This window comes from Aspergillus stella-maris, assembly GCF_047715825.1.
Source record: "Aspergillus stella-maris strain CBS 113639 unplaced genomic scaffold BDV14scaffold_32, whole genome shotgun sequence".
NCBI classification, from domain to species: domain Eukaryota; kingdom Fungi; phylum Ascomycota; class Eurotiomycetes; order Eurotiales; family Aspergillaceae; genus Aspergillus; species Aspergillus stella-maris.
In genome coordinates, this window is record NW_027396826.1 from 246,509 (window position 1) to 260,426 (window position 13,918).

Here is a 13,918-nt window from a genome sequence, read left to right on the forward strand (position 1 = left end):
CTATTCGGAGACCGAGTGGTGGGGGTGGATAATCTTGATTGTGACCTGGTTGGTCTTCACAGTGGGCATGGGCAGCTGCTTTGGTGTTTGGAGCTGGGCTTGGGATGTTGGCGAGACGCCTTACGCACCGCCTGAGCTGGAGGATGATCCTACCTTGCCTATTGTGGGATACTATCCTGCGCTGATTATCTTGACTGCTGTCATGTCCTGGGTTTGGGTTGTCGTTGCATGGGTGGGCATGAAGTACTTTAAGCATGCCAACATAACGGGCGATGACACATGACCTTAGAGAATACATTCTTATAATCCTAAATGCAATGACCACAAATTTCTAAACCAGTTAACACCAACACACTCAGACTAGACTTAACGCTGCTTGCCCCAAACTCCAACGCCAAACTCCACCACAAATCTTCCCATATCCTCTAAACTGTCCATCAATGCGAGAGGGCACACTGATTCGCAGCCTCGAGTTGACTCTTCGGCATCCCGCCATTAGCCTCATCAAGCCCGGGCGCAGTAACCCGAACATCAGGCGCAGCAGAGGCAGTAGCAGACCCATCTCCACCCTGCGGCTGCACCGTCGTACCCGGCGCCGTACTAACCAAACCCTTCGAAACCGCATAGCAAGACGACCGATCGTGGTTGAGGTCTTCGCTGTAGAACTCGTCGAGGATCGGGTGCAGGAGAACAGTCTGCTTGTGGATTGTGACGATTGAGTTTGCGGGGACAGAGACCCAGTTGTCTTGAGCACCGAAGGTAATTAGTTATCATGTTCATGTTCAGGTTCATCGCAGGTGGGACAAACTCACGCCTCTCAAACGTAATCGGCTCACTCGCAACAAGCACAATGTCAGCGCCCTTGTCGTGTCTCTCCATCTTGAAGTGCCCCTTCACCTTGCCCTCCTTCCACTTCGTCCCAGACGAGAAGTACAGACTTGCTGGCTCGTCTGTTTTGGAACTGATATACCGTGTGCAAACGACTGTGTGGCCGTCTGTAACTGCGAAGTTGAGCAGACTTCTCGTTTCAACGCCCAGGCCCTCGCTACCCTGCTTTGCAGCAACATCTCGAATAAACTCATTGATCTTCGCAATCGTCTTGACCATTACCCTCCTCAACAACGCCTGCCCGAACCCATCAGGCCCAGGGTCAGAAGAAGGATCAACGCCCTCCTTGGCAAGTAAATCCAAGAACAGCGCAAAAGCCCACTCGCTGTCTGTGCCGCCCTTAACGCCAAGATACCATTTGTCTGCTAAACTATCCGCCAATTTTCGCTTGATGAGTCCCCAAGCCCCAATTCCGCCATTGTGCATCCACATAAGCGTGTTATGCTGGAAGGGATGGCAATTCGTGTCCGAGAGGGTCCCCTCCGTCGTAGCGCGGACATGCGCGAAGATCAAGTTCGAGCATGTCTTGCTCGCCAACCGCTCGAGATTCTCGCAGTTCCAGGCTGGGATTGTGGATGTGAATATGCAGGGTTCTGGACCGAGTTTTGGGTCCGTGTAGAAACCTACGCCGAAGCCGTCGCCGTTTACGGGGCGGCGGTTGTCCTGTTCTCCTTCGTTAGTATGAACGGTCTAGTAGGGAAATGATGTCCGCAGCTTACGAGTCTCAGTCGAGAGTCATAGGATTGTGTCAAGATTGAGTGGCTGGGTTCTGTGACTAGCTTGCTGAGACGGATCTCGTGGCTGCCTTTGTATACCTGTGGGAATGGTTAGATGGTGGTCTCTGAATTTGGTTAGGGGAACTTACTAGAAAACGACACATGGTTGATAGTTTATGTCCAGTTTATGGATATATAAGCCAATTTCGTGTACAGGGAACCTGCCAGTACACAAAGGAGAGGTGTAAAACGAAGTATAGAGTCCCAAGTCTCCCAATCCGCGGTGAAGACAAAGATACCTCAGCTGGTCCAGCAGATAGATATCGAGCTGCAGCACAACACTACAACGTCAATTGGGGAATACTCAAGGTTTAATTGCGCACTCTCAGGTGAAGAAGTCAAGAAATATTTCCAAGATAGAAAATCCCCCCTGTTTTGCTTTTTGTCCAACAACAATAATCACGTCAGTTCAAGAGCACACGTGACTCATCGCCAGAATTCCGGGATGCCAAGCGGCCACTCACGCAGTCACGGGATCGACCCTCCGACCCAAAGAAATCGACCGACCGACTAGGCTTGTCTCGATTGATAATGACGTTCTTCCATACCAATCACCAACAAATACAACCACTTCATCTAACCTCGAATCAACAACTCACAACTGCGGCCGGCACGCAGTCCGGAATGATCGCCCTCTCCCTCTTCCGATCCCCAAGTTTATGAGCAACCTGCAAAAATGAGCGGGAGGATCCTCTCCCACCGACTCGTTCCGCTCCTGCGGACAAACCTGCTCGCCCGCCATGTGCACAACGCCGCCGCTCGCACAGGCGGGCTCCTACGCGCTGAAAGCGGTGCTGCGCTGCGCGGCCGCGCGTGGCCCGTCGGCGCAAATTCGATTCACAATAATGTCCCCGCCGTAAGAGCGATTTCGTTCCACCGCATCTTGCCGAAGCTTGCGGTTAAGCTGTTGAGAGTGCCGGCGATGTTTGGGGGCGCTGCTGTAGCGGGGCTGGCTTATTTTCAGTATCAGGCTACGCGTATGTCTTCTTTTATACCCTTGCGGAGTGAGTGAGAGGGGTCAGTGGGCTAACGTTTGGTTGTTTTGCAGAGGCCGGAAACTATGCGCTTGGTGTCTTTCGAACGGCGAGTGACGCGGCGGGGGATGCAGCATCGGGCTTGTTTTCACAGATACAGAGTATTGCGGACCAGACGCAACGAGGGTGGCAGAAGTCTACGGAAGATCTTGAGACGCCCGAGTGGTTGCAGAAGATACTTCGGATGAATGAGGAGTCGCAGGATGGTGGATCGTCTGGTGGTGGTGGCGAGCCGCCGAAGGAGAGCAGAGCGGGTGCTGCCGCTACGGGCGCAGCTGTTGGATCCGTCTTTGGGTACGAGCAGGAGGATGAGGACAAGGCGAGCCGGAAGGACGCGGAGAACGACCAGATGATGCTCCTTACTCGGAAGATGATCGAGATTCGGAATATCTTGCAGTCTGTGGGACAATCTGGGACCCTGACTTTGCCTTCTATTGTGGTTATTGGATCGCAGTCTTCTGGAAAGAGTTCCGTTCTTGAGGCTATTGTTGGGCATGAGTTCCTTCCCAAGGGCTCGAACATGGTCACCCGACGGCCCATTGAGCTTACGCTTGTCAACACCCCGAATGCACAGGCCGAGTACGGAGAGTTCCCGGCCCTCGGGCTTGGAAAGATTACCGATTTCTCCCAGATACAACGCACATTGACGGACCTCAACTTGGCCGTCCCTGAGAAGGACTGCGTTTCCGATGACCCTATTCAGCTCCAGATATACTCTCCCAACGTCCCTGACCTCTCCCTTATCGACCTCCCTGGTTACATCCAAGTCTCCGGACACGACCAGCCACCTGAGTTAAAGCAGAAGATCGCCGATCTCTGCGACAAGTACATTCAACCACCCAATGTCATCCTAGCTATCTCTGCGGCCGATGTTGATCTGGCCAACTCTACTGCCTTGCGGGCAAGCCGTCGAGTCGACCCCAGGGGCGAGAGGACAATTGGTGTTATCACAAAGATGGACCTTGTCGACCCGGAACGGGGCCTCAGTATTCTTTCGGATAAGAAATACCCTCTCCGCCTCGGATACGTTGGTGTTGTCTCTCGCATTCCCCAGACCACCGCCCTGTTCTCCAGAGGAAGTGGAAACATTACAAGCGCGATCCTCAAAAACGAGCATGCCTACTTCTCAGCACACCCTACCGAGTTCGCTGATTCTGGTGTCTCTGTTGGCGTCTCGACTTTACAAAAGAAATTAATGCATGTCCTTGAGCAAACAATGGCCTCAAGCCTAGCAGGTACTAGGGATGCCATCAGCCAAGAACTGGAGGAGGCGACCTACGAATTCAAAGTCCAGTACAATGATCGGCCTTTGAGCGCCGAATCATACCTTGCGGAAAGCCTCGATGGCTTCAAGCACTCCTTCAAAGCATTTGCCGAGAGCTTCGGTCGACCACAGGTTCGGGAAATGTTGAAGGCCGAGTTGGACCAGCGAGTGATGGATATTCTCGCCCAGAGATACTGGAACCGGCCAATTGATGACCTGTCAGTCCCAATGGCCGAGTTGGATCCTCTCAGCGACCTTCCGAAGGCCGATTCCGAATCGCTATTCTGGCACCGCAAGCTCGATGCCTCCACATCATCACTCACAAAGCTCGGCATTGGCCGCTTAGCCACAACCGTTGTGGCCAATGCCATCCAAGGCCACGTCGAGCGCCTACTCACAAACTCTACCTTTGCTACCCACCCCTACGCTCAGAAGCAGATCGGCGACGCATGCACAAGCATTCTCAATGACCGATTCTTTAGTACCAGCGACCAGGTCGAGAACTGCATCAAGCCATACAAGTTCGAGATCGAAGTCGAAGACCCCGAATGGCTCAAGGGACGAGAGAACGTCAGCAAGACATTGAAGGAGGAGCTTAAGGCCTGCGAGGCAGCACTTAAGCACGTCGAGGACAACGTCGGAAAGCGCAAGCTCAAGGATGTAATGTCCTTCATCGACAGAGTAAGGAAAAGTGAAGTCGTCCTTGAAGGCGACGGCGGCGGTGGTGCAGGCGGCTTCAGCTCAGCCCTGCTTGCCCGAGGTACGTTCACTCACACCCAGAACTATCCCGGACTCCTACTAACAAAGCATCCAACAGGCCGAGAAGGCGCCTTCCTCCGCGACCGCGCAGACATCATAAAAATGCGCCTAATGGCAATCCGATCTAAGCAATGCTCCACCCAGAAAAACAAATATCACTGCCCAGAAGTCTTCCTCGACGTCGTCGCCGACAAATTAACCTCCACAGCCGTCCTCTTCCTAAACGTCGAGCTCCTCTCAGAATTCTACTACAATTTCCCGCGCGAGCTGGATATGAGGCTTGGCCGCCACCTCTCTGATGCCGAGGTTGAGCGGTTCGCGCGCGAGGATCCGAAGATTAGACGCCATTTGGACGTAATCAAGAAGAAGGAATTGCTTGAGTTGGCGCTGCAGAAGATTGAGAGTATTCGGCAGTTGGATGGGCGGGGGAAGTTGAGGGAGCGCGAGCAGGGGAGGGGTGGGATGGGGAAGGATGGGAAGAGGGGGTGGAGTATGTTTTAAGCCCTCGATGATCCAAGTTTTGTCCTGGGTTTTGGTGTTTTTGTCTTCCATGGGTGATTTTTTTGTTCTTTCTGCCCTTAGACTGTTTTATACATACCCTGTCTTACCTACCTTACCTACTTCCAGCATGCTTGTTTGCTTGCTCCCCTCTCTGTATCTATACATATCGCAACAAATCTGGGAAGATCCTCATCTGTCTATACTTACTACAATTAAAAACCTTGGAACAAGAAATGCAATACAATACAATACAATAAACGAAATAGATATCGAACCTAATATACATGCAGATAGTAGTTAAGGTACAGCCAACTCAACCCACCAGCCTGTCGACAGACTCGACACAGACTCTCCCAAGGTGCTTGCTTCCACATCTCCAAAAATCCCCATGCCTAGACCCAGTAATCTACCAAAGCCTATTCTCAGGCAACTTCTTCTCCTTCTCAGGCCCAGCCGAAGTCTTCCTCTCCACTGGGTTCCGGAAGAACAAACTGGGTCCTTCCAAGCCCTTCAGCAAGTGCGACAAGTACCCCCTATGCGCAGGGTCACGGTAGTACTCGATATCGCGACGCTTCGTGGGATCAGGCAGGCGGTACTTGTATCCCTTTGCAGCCATGAACTTGGCCTCTTCGATCATCGGGTTCGGGGAGACGGTTTCCGGCGCGGAAACGGACGCTGTCGCGATGTCTAGACCGGCTGCGGCGTAGAGGGCTGCGTTCCCACTTTCGAGGGCCCAGGATGCAGAGATGAAGGGGTGTGTTTCGCGCTTCATGATTCGTGCAATTGAGGACTTCGTGTAGAATCTTGTTGTTACGGTGCCTCCGGCGGCCTCAACGGCCGCGATAGCAGCTGCCGACGCGCGAGATACAACAAGGTGAATAGGTTGTTTGAGGGCGGCCGGTGCAATTCCTTCCTTCTTCTCGAGTTGCTGCTCTTGTTGCGAGGGGGGGAGTTCGGGTTCGGATTCCAGGCCGGCCTCGACGGCTTCCGTTGTCGCGGTGTCGGATGTTAATGAGGAGGGGGTGACGATGCCGCGGGCCAAAAGCTTGACGCCTTCTCTGGGCTTGTGGATGCAGTTTGATTGAGCGAGTTCGCGGACGGTGATGGGTTTCGTGGGGTCGATGCGGCCTTGGTCGATCCATGCTTGGATGCGGTTGAGGTTTGTGGTTGCGAGGTCCGCGGCGAAGCTGAAATGAAAATATACCAATTAGCATCTCTCTCAAATAAGAAGATTTCAATGTCCTCTTTTCTCCTGGAAATATAAAAAACACCAAGCAAAGGTAGGCAGGCAAACTCACATATTATTAAACCCCCTCTCCCCATGAACAATAATCTCAGGCGTCTGACCACCATTAAACCCAGCCGGAACCTTCCCGTGCTGCTTCTGACCCTTATGACCACGACCAGACGTCTTTCCCTTCCCCGAAGCAGGACCGCGACCGCGCCGAATCCGCTTGTTGTAGGCGCCCGGGTTATCGGAGAGCGAGGCTAGAATGTGTGCATTGCGCGTTGTCGTCTGGGAGAGCGAGAGCGCCAATTGAGAGGGTTGAGGTGCGACGGGGCGCGGGAGGACACTCCGCAGGTGCAGGGGGAGGATTTGGAGCCGGGGCGGCATTGTGATGGATGTCCGGATGGTGGTTAATGAAATCCGGCTGCTCTGCTCGGTGGTGTTGAGATAGTCCACGGAGGTGACAGGATCTTTTGGGTGGAAGCCTGAGGTGTCAGCGGAGAATTGTCGGGCCGGAGGTCGTACTTGTTGAAGGGTATGGGGTTGATTCGGTCAAGGGGATTTTGGCAAGGAGTGGTGGTCGGAGACTGTGTGTCTGATTAGATGGATCCTACAGGCAATTCTTTGGGGTCAATTTGTTTTGGTCAGTAAATTTGCTGTGCACATTCGAGGCGTCGTGTCTTCAGCGGCCATCTATAAACATCCGCACACCGCCTGATATAGCGGCAGAAAGTCATCAACGGAAGGCGGTAAATGTTTACTTCACTACACAGATACGAAGGAGAAGAAAGTTCAAAGATGAGAGTTATCCTCTCAAAAGAGTCGGTTTTCACACGGTGGGCCGATTCGGCCTAATGCATTTCACATATCATGCAAGTGTGAAGCTCCTGCTAGTCAGGAGTTGTTGAACGCCACGGTAATGCTGTAGCCGGAACGAACAAACAAGATAAAATCAAATCACCTCCTATCCCCAAGAATAATGCATGCAGTGCTTCTTGAAGGATACCATCTATAATTCAAAACGCCGTAGTGAATGCAATGTCGTAACGAAGACGAAAGGTAAGAAAGTATTGATGTACAGTGTAACAAATGTTGGTGGTGAATACAAAGGGGAATGAGAAGTTGGAAAGTTTTTTGATGCAGGGTCGTGAATCGTTGAATAGCGTAAGAGGTGATTCAGGCGTAGTGAGGTGTTGAGTGGAAGCTGGGAGGGATGTAGGGACCCTGTGGGAAGGCGTCGTGGTGGAGGTATGGGAGCAGGCCGGTCCTGCGCTCCGCAGTCGACTTTCCAAGCGGCTGGTAGTGCATGTGGTCGAACGGGATAGAGCGCTGCTGCTCGAGAGAAGCCGACGGTGGGGGGATCAGCAGGGTGTTGACGCTTCGTACTGGGCGGTACGGAGAGTTCCTGTTGGCCAGGAAGTAGGATGGAGAAAGGTGAGTGTTTGGGGTGTGGACTGCATAAGCAGAGACGGCAGGAGAAATTGCAGTCGATGAGGCCGGGTATGGGCTGTGATTCCTAGACGGATCAGGCAGCGCCAGGTTCGGGTTCATGGCGCCACTGGGGATGCCTGGAGCGGTAGTCGCAGGGACCTGCGGTGCCCAGGAAGCGTTGGAGTTGTAGACACGAGTCATGGTTGGGCGAGCAGGTGCGGCGGGAAGCTGAGGAATCGATGACGGAACACTAGGCATGAAGGTGCTGGGTGGCAAGCGTGGAGCTGAGGCGGGTACACTCTGTTGAGGCGGAGCCGAAGTTGGTGCCAACATTGGGGGCAAAGCCGGTGCAGTCATTTGGGCCGCAGGTGGGAGAGATGAAGAGGGAAGGGGCATAGCATTTGTTAACGACATTTTCTTCGCCGGCTGCTGCTCTTCGGTGGGTTCCTCGTAGCGTCGCTTCCGAGAGCTGATCGGGGGCATTTCGCTCGCAACTTGAGGAATCGCAGGGTACGAAGAAGCATTGACCGGAGCCCAGGTTTGCGGGTGGAGGAGCTCTGCCGAGGGCGAAGGTAGCCTCGTGGTCGAAGTCGGCGACAGCTGAGTGAGTGCGGGTCCGACGTTGGGCGAAAGGCGATGAACTGGAGGAGTTGGGATATTGTCCGAAGCCAGGGGTGCATTGTTGAAAAAGTCTGCGAACAGCCCCAACTTAACATGCCACTGCGCCCACTCCTTCTCGGAGGCATAGAGGTTGTATCGTAGATTGCTCAGAAATTCCACCTCCATGACATGAATTTCCTGTACCGAGATTCTAGATACATCCGCCCAGGTCTTGTTTGTATAGGTGTTGTCGTCAAGGACTATACCGCATTAGCATTTCACCCAAAAGTCCGAGGGAGAGCATACTCACATTTGTTTCCCAGCATAAGCGCAACCGTCATCAACCTATACTCACTTCCCTTTTTCCCACGCACCGCAGGGTTGAACTTTTTCAATCGGTAGATAAAGAGAAGAGCCAGCAGGATGACGTTCTGGCTCACTTGCGTCGTTGATAGAATGCTCGATAGCCATTTCTGGAACCCAACTGAAGGGATTGCGTCTGGAGAAAGCGAGGCGCCCTGGCTTGAGCGGTCTTCAATTGCTCGCAGTTTCGGTGTGTTCTCAAACCAAAAAAGGCAGGTCATCTACAATGATCAGCTATGGGGTCTTTCCTCGAATGCGCGAGCGTTCATACCTGAGCAGCAAAGTCCGGCAGATTTCCTTTCCCACCGTTGATGGAAGAAGGGATCTGTAGATATAATGGCCTAGAGCTATCCTTCTCTTTGGGCTGGTTGCCCGATTCCACTGTCGTCGGTGCTACTGTGCTTGACGGCTGGCTCTGTGACTGAGGTTGCTGGGTCATCCGCGAGAGGAAGTCGGCGCTCATCCGAGGGTAGGAAGGCAGTTTGTTGTTGTTGTACACCGGAACAGCATATCCCTCCGACTTGCCTCCATATGGAGTTATACTGCTGTATGCGACGCCATTCATGTCGTTTGGCGGAGTTGGTAGACCGTCCCGGAAAGGAGCAGTCCAGGGCAATTCAAGCAAGTCCAACGTATTCTGTAGAGGCTGCTTGGTGGTTCCGGCAGTCCGGGAGTCGTGGGGAAAGTTCGGAGTATACGGAGGGGCAGAGAGATACGGATGCGTTGACGGCACCGGTAGAGACATATGGCAGGATATGGAGGTCCGAGAGAACCTGGAACGTAGGAGAAGAGAAAAAGGAAAGAGTCGACAGCTGCTGGAGTCTCATGGAACTCCCATTGAAGGCAAAGTGTTGCGAATTCGGATGTTGTGTTATTGACATGCGACTAGCAGTACTATACCAAAGTAGCAACTAGCAACAAGGCGGAACCCGCAGTGAATGTTGTTGTTGTGAGCTATGTCCTGCCAAAGGAATGAAGGCACGTTGAAGGGGTGAAGACAATCGGCCAGTCCAGGGCTGGGAGACAGGAAGGCATAGCAGGTGCAGAGCAGAGCTAGCAGTTGGCCATCATGTCATACATATAGAAAGCGAAGAGAGTGAATATATGGAAAGGCGAGTTTCGGATGGAGTTCAGATCCAGAATTGCAAGCAACAAGGCCGGATGAAAAGGGCAAGTGAGAGGGAATATTAAAAATTAATTAAATAATAACACAGCAAATAGGAAGCGGGCTTTAAAAAAGAAATGGTTTAGTATAGAAAACAAGATCCATAGAGCCCAAATTTAAAACTGAATAAATTTTAAATAATACAAAAAAAGAAACGGAAATTAACGAAAAAGGTGAAAGACACAAAAAAGTGCATCGTACTGTATGCGATAAGATGGGCGATGAAGTCAAGACATGGTCGTCGTCCGGTCAGCAAATAACGGCTCAGCAACCAGTGCGAAAAGCTCCGCCCGCAGAGCCAGGGTGACTACTGGGGGCGGTCGAACGAGGTTAGATCCATCCAGACGAGGAGTCTGTGTCCATTCGCGACGGACTGAGTTTGAGCCGGACGCAGGTCCAAAGGGCTGATCCTCCTTTTGTCTTGGAAGTTTGGAACAGGCAGGTGAAATTGGGAAATACCGATTGATGTCAGAGCGGCGGGGGGGGATGGGCACATGGAATAGGATAGGATAGGATTGGGATTGGGGGGGGTGAGGGAGGACTAGGAAGGGAACAAGTGGATGCATGCGACGGAGCTGTGGAAGGTGACTGCCTCCCAGGCTTATGGACCAGTAAAAAGCGAAGAAACAGAAAGAACCAAAAAACGGGGGGCGCTGGGTGGTGACAGTGGTGAGTCAGGGAGGGAGGAATGGAAGGAGACGGCAGACGAAGAAAGAAGGAAGATGGTAATAGCAATACGCTGAATACAGCACATTCGTCCCTCAGCCCCATGCTGCAACCAATGAGAGGCCTGCGCGAGGGCTGAGCGTCACATTGCAACGAGTAACGAGCATCGTGTGGTGCACCTGAAATTCCTTCCTTTCTGGTGGGAAGGGGCGACAATGGACAATCCATCGGCCATCCAGGGGGGCCGGGGCATTGCTCAGCAGCACGGGAGAGACGCTGGCTGATCACAAAGTCCGCGGACGCCAAAGGAATGCCTGGCGTCCAACCTACTCCATGCTCCATGCTTCCTTCGACCGCGTAAACAATCGTCGTACTATCGTATAATACGAATCGTAGTATCCGCTGACCAGCCAGGCTTTGTTGTCGAAGTTGCAGGTGTCCAGCCCGGGTGAGTGGAATATTACGACTGAATACGAATGATCCAGAAAAAGGCCAGACAGGCCTCGCTCTGAGTGGTACAGCCAGCAGTGGGACATTGTGGTGTCGATACTTTCCCTCGTCACGGGCGTACGTATATTACCAGGGTGACTTACGCGAGGACCCAGAGACAAGAGGCTGGGCAGCGGCAGCAATCAATAATCTCATGGGCAACGGCACAAAATTCGGCGGTTGGACACAGTGAGGGGGAGGGACTCAGGGCGCCAGTGGAGCGACAAGTTTGATGAGGAGTCGAGGGCTCACAGGCGAAGGTACCTATCCACTGCAAGAATAGTGTGTCTTGTACAAATGTATGCACGCAATGTGTCTGAATCGGGAGGTGCACAAATCAGAGGCGCCCGAGGCGTGTCAGCTTTTCCCAGCATTTTTCGCATGCCGGGCAGCCAACAGTCCAATCGCTGCTTTCAGCACTGCCTGGTCTTGGAGGGGCCACAATAAGCGCTCGGTCTTGGATCCGGGCAACGCAGACTGTTGGTGAGCAACAAAGATTAGCGTTCGTATGATCAAGGTATCATCGTTATATTATTGAACCGAAAGGCTGAGGCGATGGCTAAGTTCCTTGTCGAAATATCCAGGTCCACTCAACCAAAAGTCACCCCCAATAATCTGCAATCGCCAGTCCTCTTGTCCGGCCGCGGTGTTCCGTGTATCAACCACACTATCATACCTACACACTGCCTGCTACCGTCTTAGGTCATCCTTCCAGCACCTCCGAAGCAATCCAGGAATCCAAGCCCAACTCCCACTGGCTGAACCCGGCTCTTTGTCGGGATCTAATCAAAGGTTCAAACTTCGTTAGAATAACCGCCGAGGTTAGGTAGACAGACTATCGTGTTTGTCACAGGAGAGCCACCGAATTGACGATCCATGAAGGTGCAGCTGCTGATTCCGGTTTCTACGCCGACAGCACGTCAAGTCAACTGCCACTGCGCTCGTGGACGGCGTATTAATTCTGTGTAATGCCGATACGAGGTTGATGTATCGCTGTGAAGTGTTAACCGCTTTCGGACTAGCCCACAGCAGACCTTAGCTCGCACACCTCCCTCGTCCTCCACTCGTCCCATCCATAGTTCGGGGCCATCTTCCTTGTTCAGGTATACTTTGATGCTGCAGCCTCATGTTCTTGGGTCGGGTAGAGCCCAGAAACTTCGTTCTCCATCGCGTTTTCTGAATGCGAACTCAAAAAGAACGCCTAGCTGGAGGCGCTGTTGCCGGAACAGCCCCGGTACGAGTCTCGTCATGCTGATGAGTCGACAAAGTTCTGCCACTTGTCGTTCTTTGATGCTGATGGGCATCATCATATGCTTCGACCATCAACATGATGTTGTTCCGGGAAAAGGAAAGAGGCGCAATCACCAGCACCAGTTACGGTGTCCAGACTCCAAGCATCCCTGGACGATCCCGGCTGCGTCACGTTTCTGCATTCAGCGACAAAACAGTCATTCAAGCCATGCTCCTACTGGGATACAAGTGGTACACTAAGACAGGGGCCAGGAAGATGTGCAGTCCTATCCAGTATCCAGACTTCCAAGTAGACTTTTTTTCGACATGGTGACCCGCTACCACTCTACCTAGCGAGCAGTCCAGCCAGGAGCTCTTTCGCCTTGGGCGCTACAGGCTACAGGCTGCAGCACATTTTGCCAGCCGACTAGACTAGGGAGTAGGGTCTGTTTCTCCATCGGGCAACGCCTCGGCTGAGGACAACCAGATTTCAGGAGTAGTTGGTCGGCGAAATATCCAACTTTGATAGTGCAGACGATGGCTTTTGGATGGTTCAATGGAAAGCAACAATAATGGAGACGATCTATGCGCTCAAGACGACACCTCGAATGCGACCTCTCATTCGCCTGGTTGCCCAACAGCGGCTAGCGACACCCCGTCCTCAACTCTCAAAGACGGTTAAAGGGCAAAAGGCCGTATGGACGGAGTAGGGCGACGATGATGAACACACTGTGGTTCGAAAAACAATCCTCGCCCTGTGTTTCGGTTTCTTTTTCCTGGCTGGACCGAGCTTCTTTGGTCCAACCCCAGCAATCATATTAAACGCTTTTGTACGGAGTATCAATGCAGGCTTATCCTTGAGACTGGGCGCTTCAAGGATTCCGTGGTACTAAACAATCAATCTGAGCACAGAGGTGCAGTACCCCGTACTCTATAGTACATAGTACGTTTGTAGATTGATCCTTGAAGTCTGCTTCTTTGTCGGCAGGTTCCTCCATCCTAGTCCTTACCATTCGGTGCTAGTGACGACCATAATTAGCAGGTCTTTGTGAACCGCTACAGTTTCTTTTTGCAGTCTAGCTCCCCAAAAATATTGTTCCATACGAATCCCTGCCCATCATGTGATTTCTGCTCAGTGCCAGAGCCAACAACAGGTTAAGTTACGGGACGGACTAACAGCAGAGGCTAGTCTTGATAAGCTGATACACCGATCATTTCTGCCAGCCCAAGCCATGCTTCCTTTTTGCCTTGTTCTGAGGTCAAGTCTGAGTCTGACTTCTGACTTCTCTGCCACTATCCGCAAGGACGGAATAATCGGTGATCACCGGACAAAGCCCCAAGGAGTGTTCCAACTTCCGCGCCCATGTTCCCAGCTCTTGCATCTGGAGGCGTCGAACTCGTCCACGGAGAACAACGGACGAGGCATCTACAGATTACAGACTAGAGTATACAGTACACAAATCAACAGCCGCGTCACCCTTCGTGGTTTAGACGATCCATCGCCTTCAGGCTGATGCCAACCTG

The 13,918-nt window shown here is 52.5% G+C and overlaps 4 protein-coding genes across 4 annotated transcripts; 1 reads left to right on the top strand and 3 right to left on the bottom strand.

Moving 5' to 3' along the window:
- Nucleotides 1–306: 306 nt before the first annotated feature.
- Nucleotides 307–2,195, bottom strand: BDV14DRAFT_174763 (glutamine amidotransferase subunit DUG3). Its single transcript, XM_073768951.1, has 4 exons — nt 1,754–2,195; nt 1,608–1,703; nt 813–1,551; nt 307–745 (listed from the first exon to the last, which is right to left on the bottom strand). Exons 1-4 carry the CDS (start codon nt 1,766–1,768, stop codon nt 438–440), a joined length of 1,158 nt encoding a protein of 385 aa, XP_073627514.1. The 5' UTR covers nt 1,769–2,195; the 3' UTR covers nt 307–437.
- BDV14DRAFT_209301 (dynamin-related GTPase MGM1) lies at nt 2,194–5,576 on the top strand. Its single transcript, XM_073775611.1, has 3 exons — nt 2,194–2,641; nt 2,713–4,722; nt 4,780–5,576. Exons 1-3 carry the CDS (start codon nt 2,341–2,343, stop codon nt 5,220–5,222), a joined length of 2,754 nt encoding a protein of 917 aa, XP_073627515.1. The 5' UTR covers nt 2,194–2,340; the 3' UTR covers nt 5,223–5,576.
- BDV14DRAFT_75942 (mitochondrial 54S ribosomal protein uL15m) lies at nt 5,576–7,231 on the bottom strand. The gene is made up of 2 exons (XM_073777453.1): nt 6,521–7,231; nt 5,576–6,409 (listed from the first exon to the last, which is right to left on the bottom strand). The coding sequence occupies exons 1-2, from the start codon at nt 6,835–6,837 to the stop codon at nt 5,629–5,631; spliced, it is 1,098 nt and encodes a 365-aa protein (XP_073627516.1). The 5' UTR covers nt 6,838–7,231; the 3' UTR covers nt 5,576–5,628.
- On the bottom strand, nt 7,232–9,916 carry BDV14DRAFT_75941 (putative mucin). The gene is made up of 3 exons (XM_073777452.1): nt 9,116–9,916; nt 8,792–9,065; nt 7,232–8,741 (listed from the first exon to the last, which is right to left on the bottom strand). The coding sequence occupies exons 1-3, from the start codon at nt 9,587–9,589 to the stop codon at nt 7,627–7,629; spliced, it is 1,863 nt and encodes a 620-aa protein (XP_073627517.1). The 5' UTR covers nt 9,590–9,916; the 3' UTR covers nt 7,232–7,626.
- Nucleotides 9,917–13,918: the final 4,002 nt, after the last annotated feature.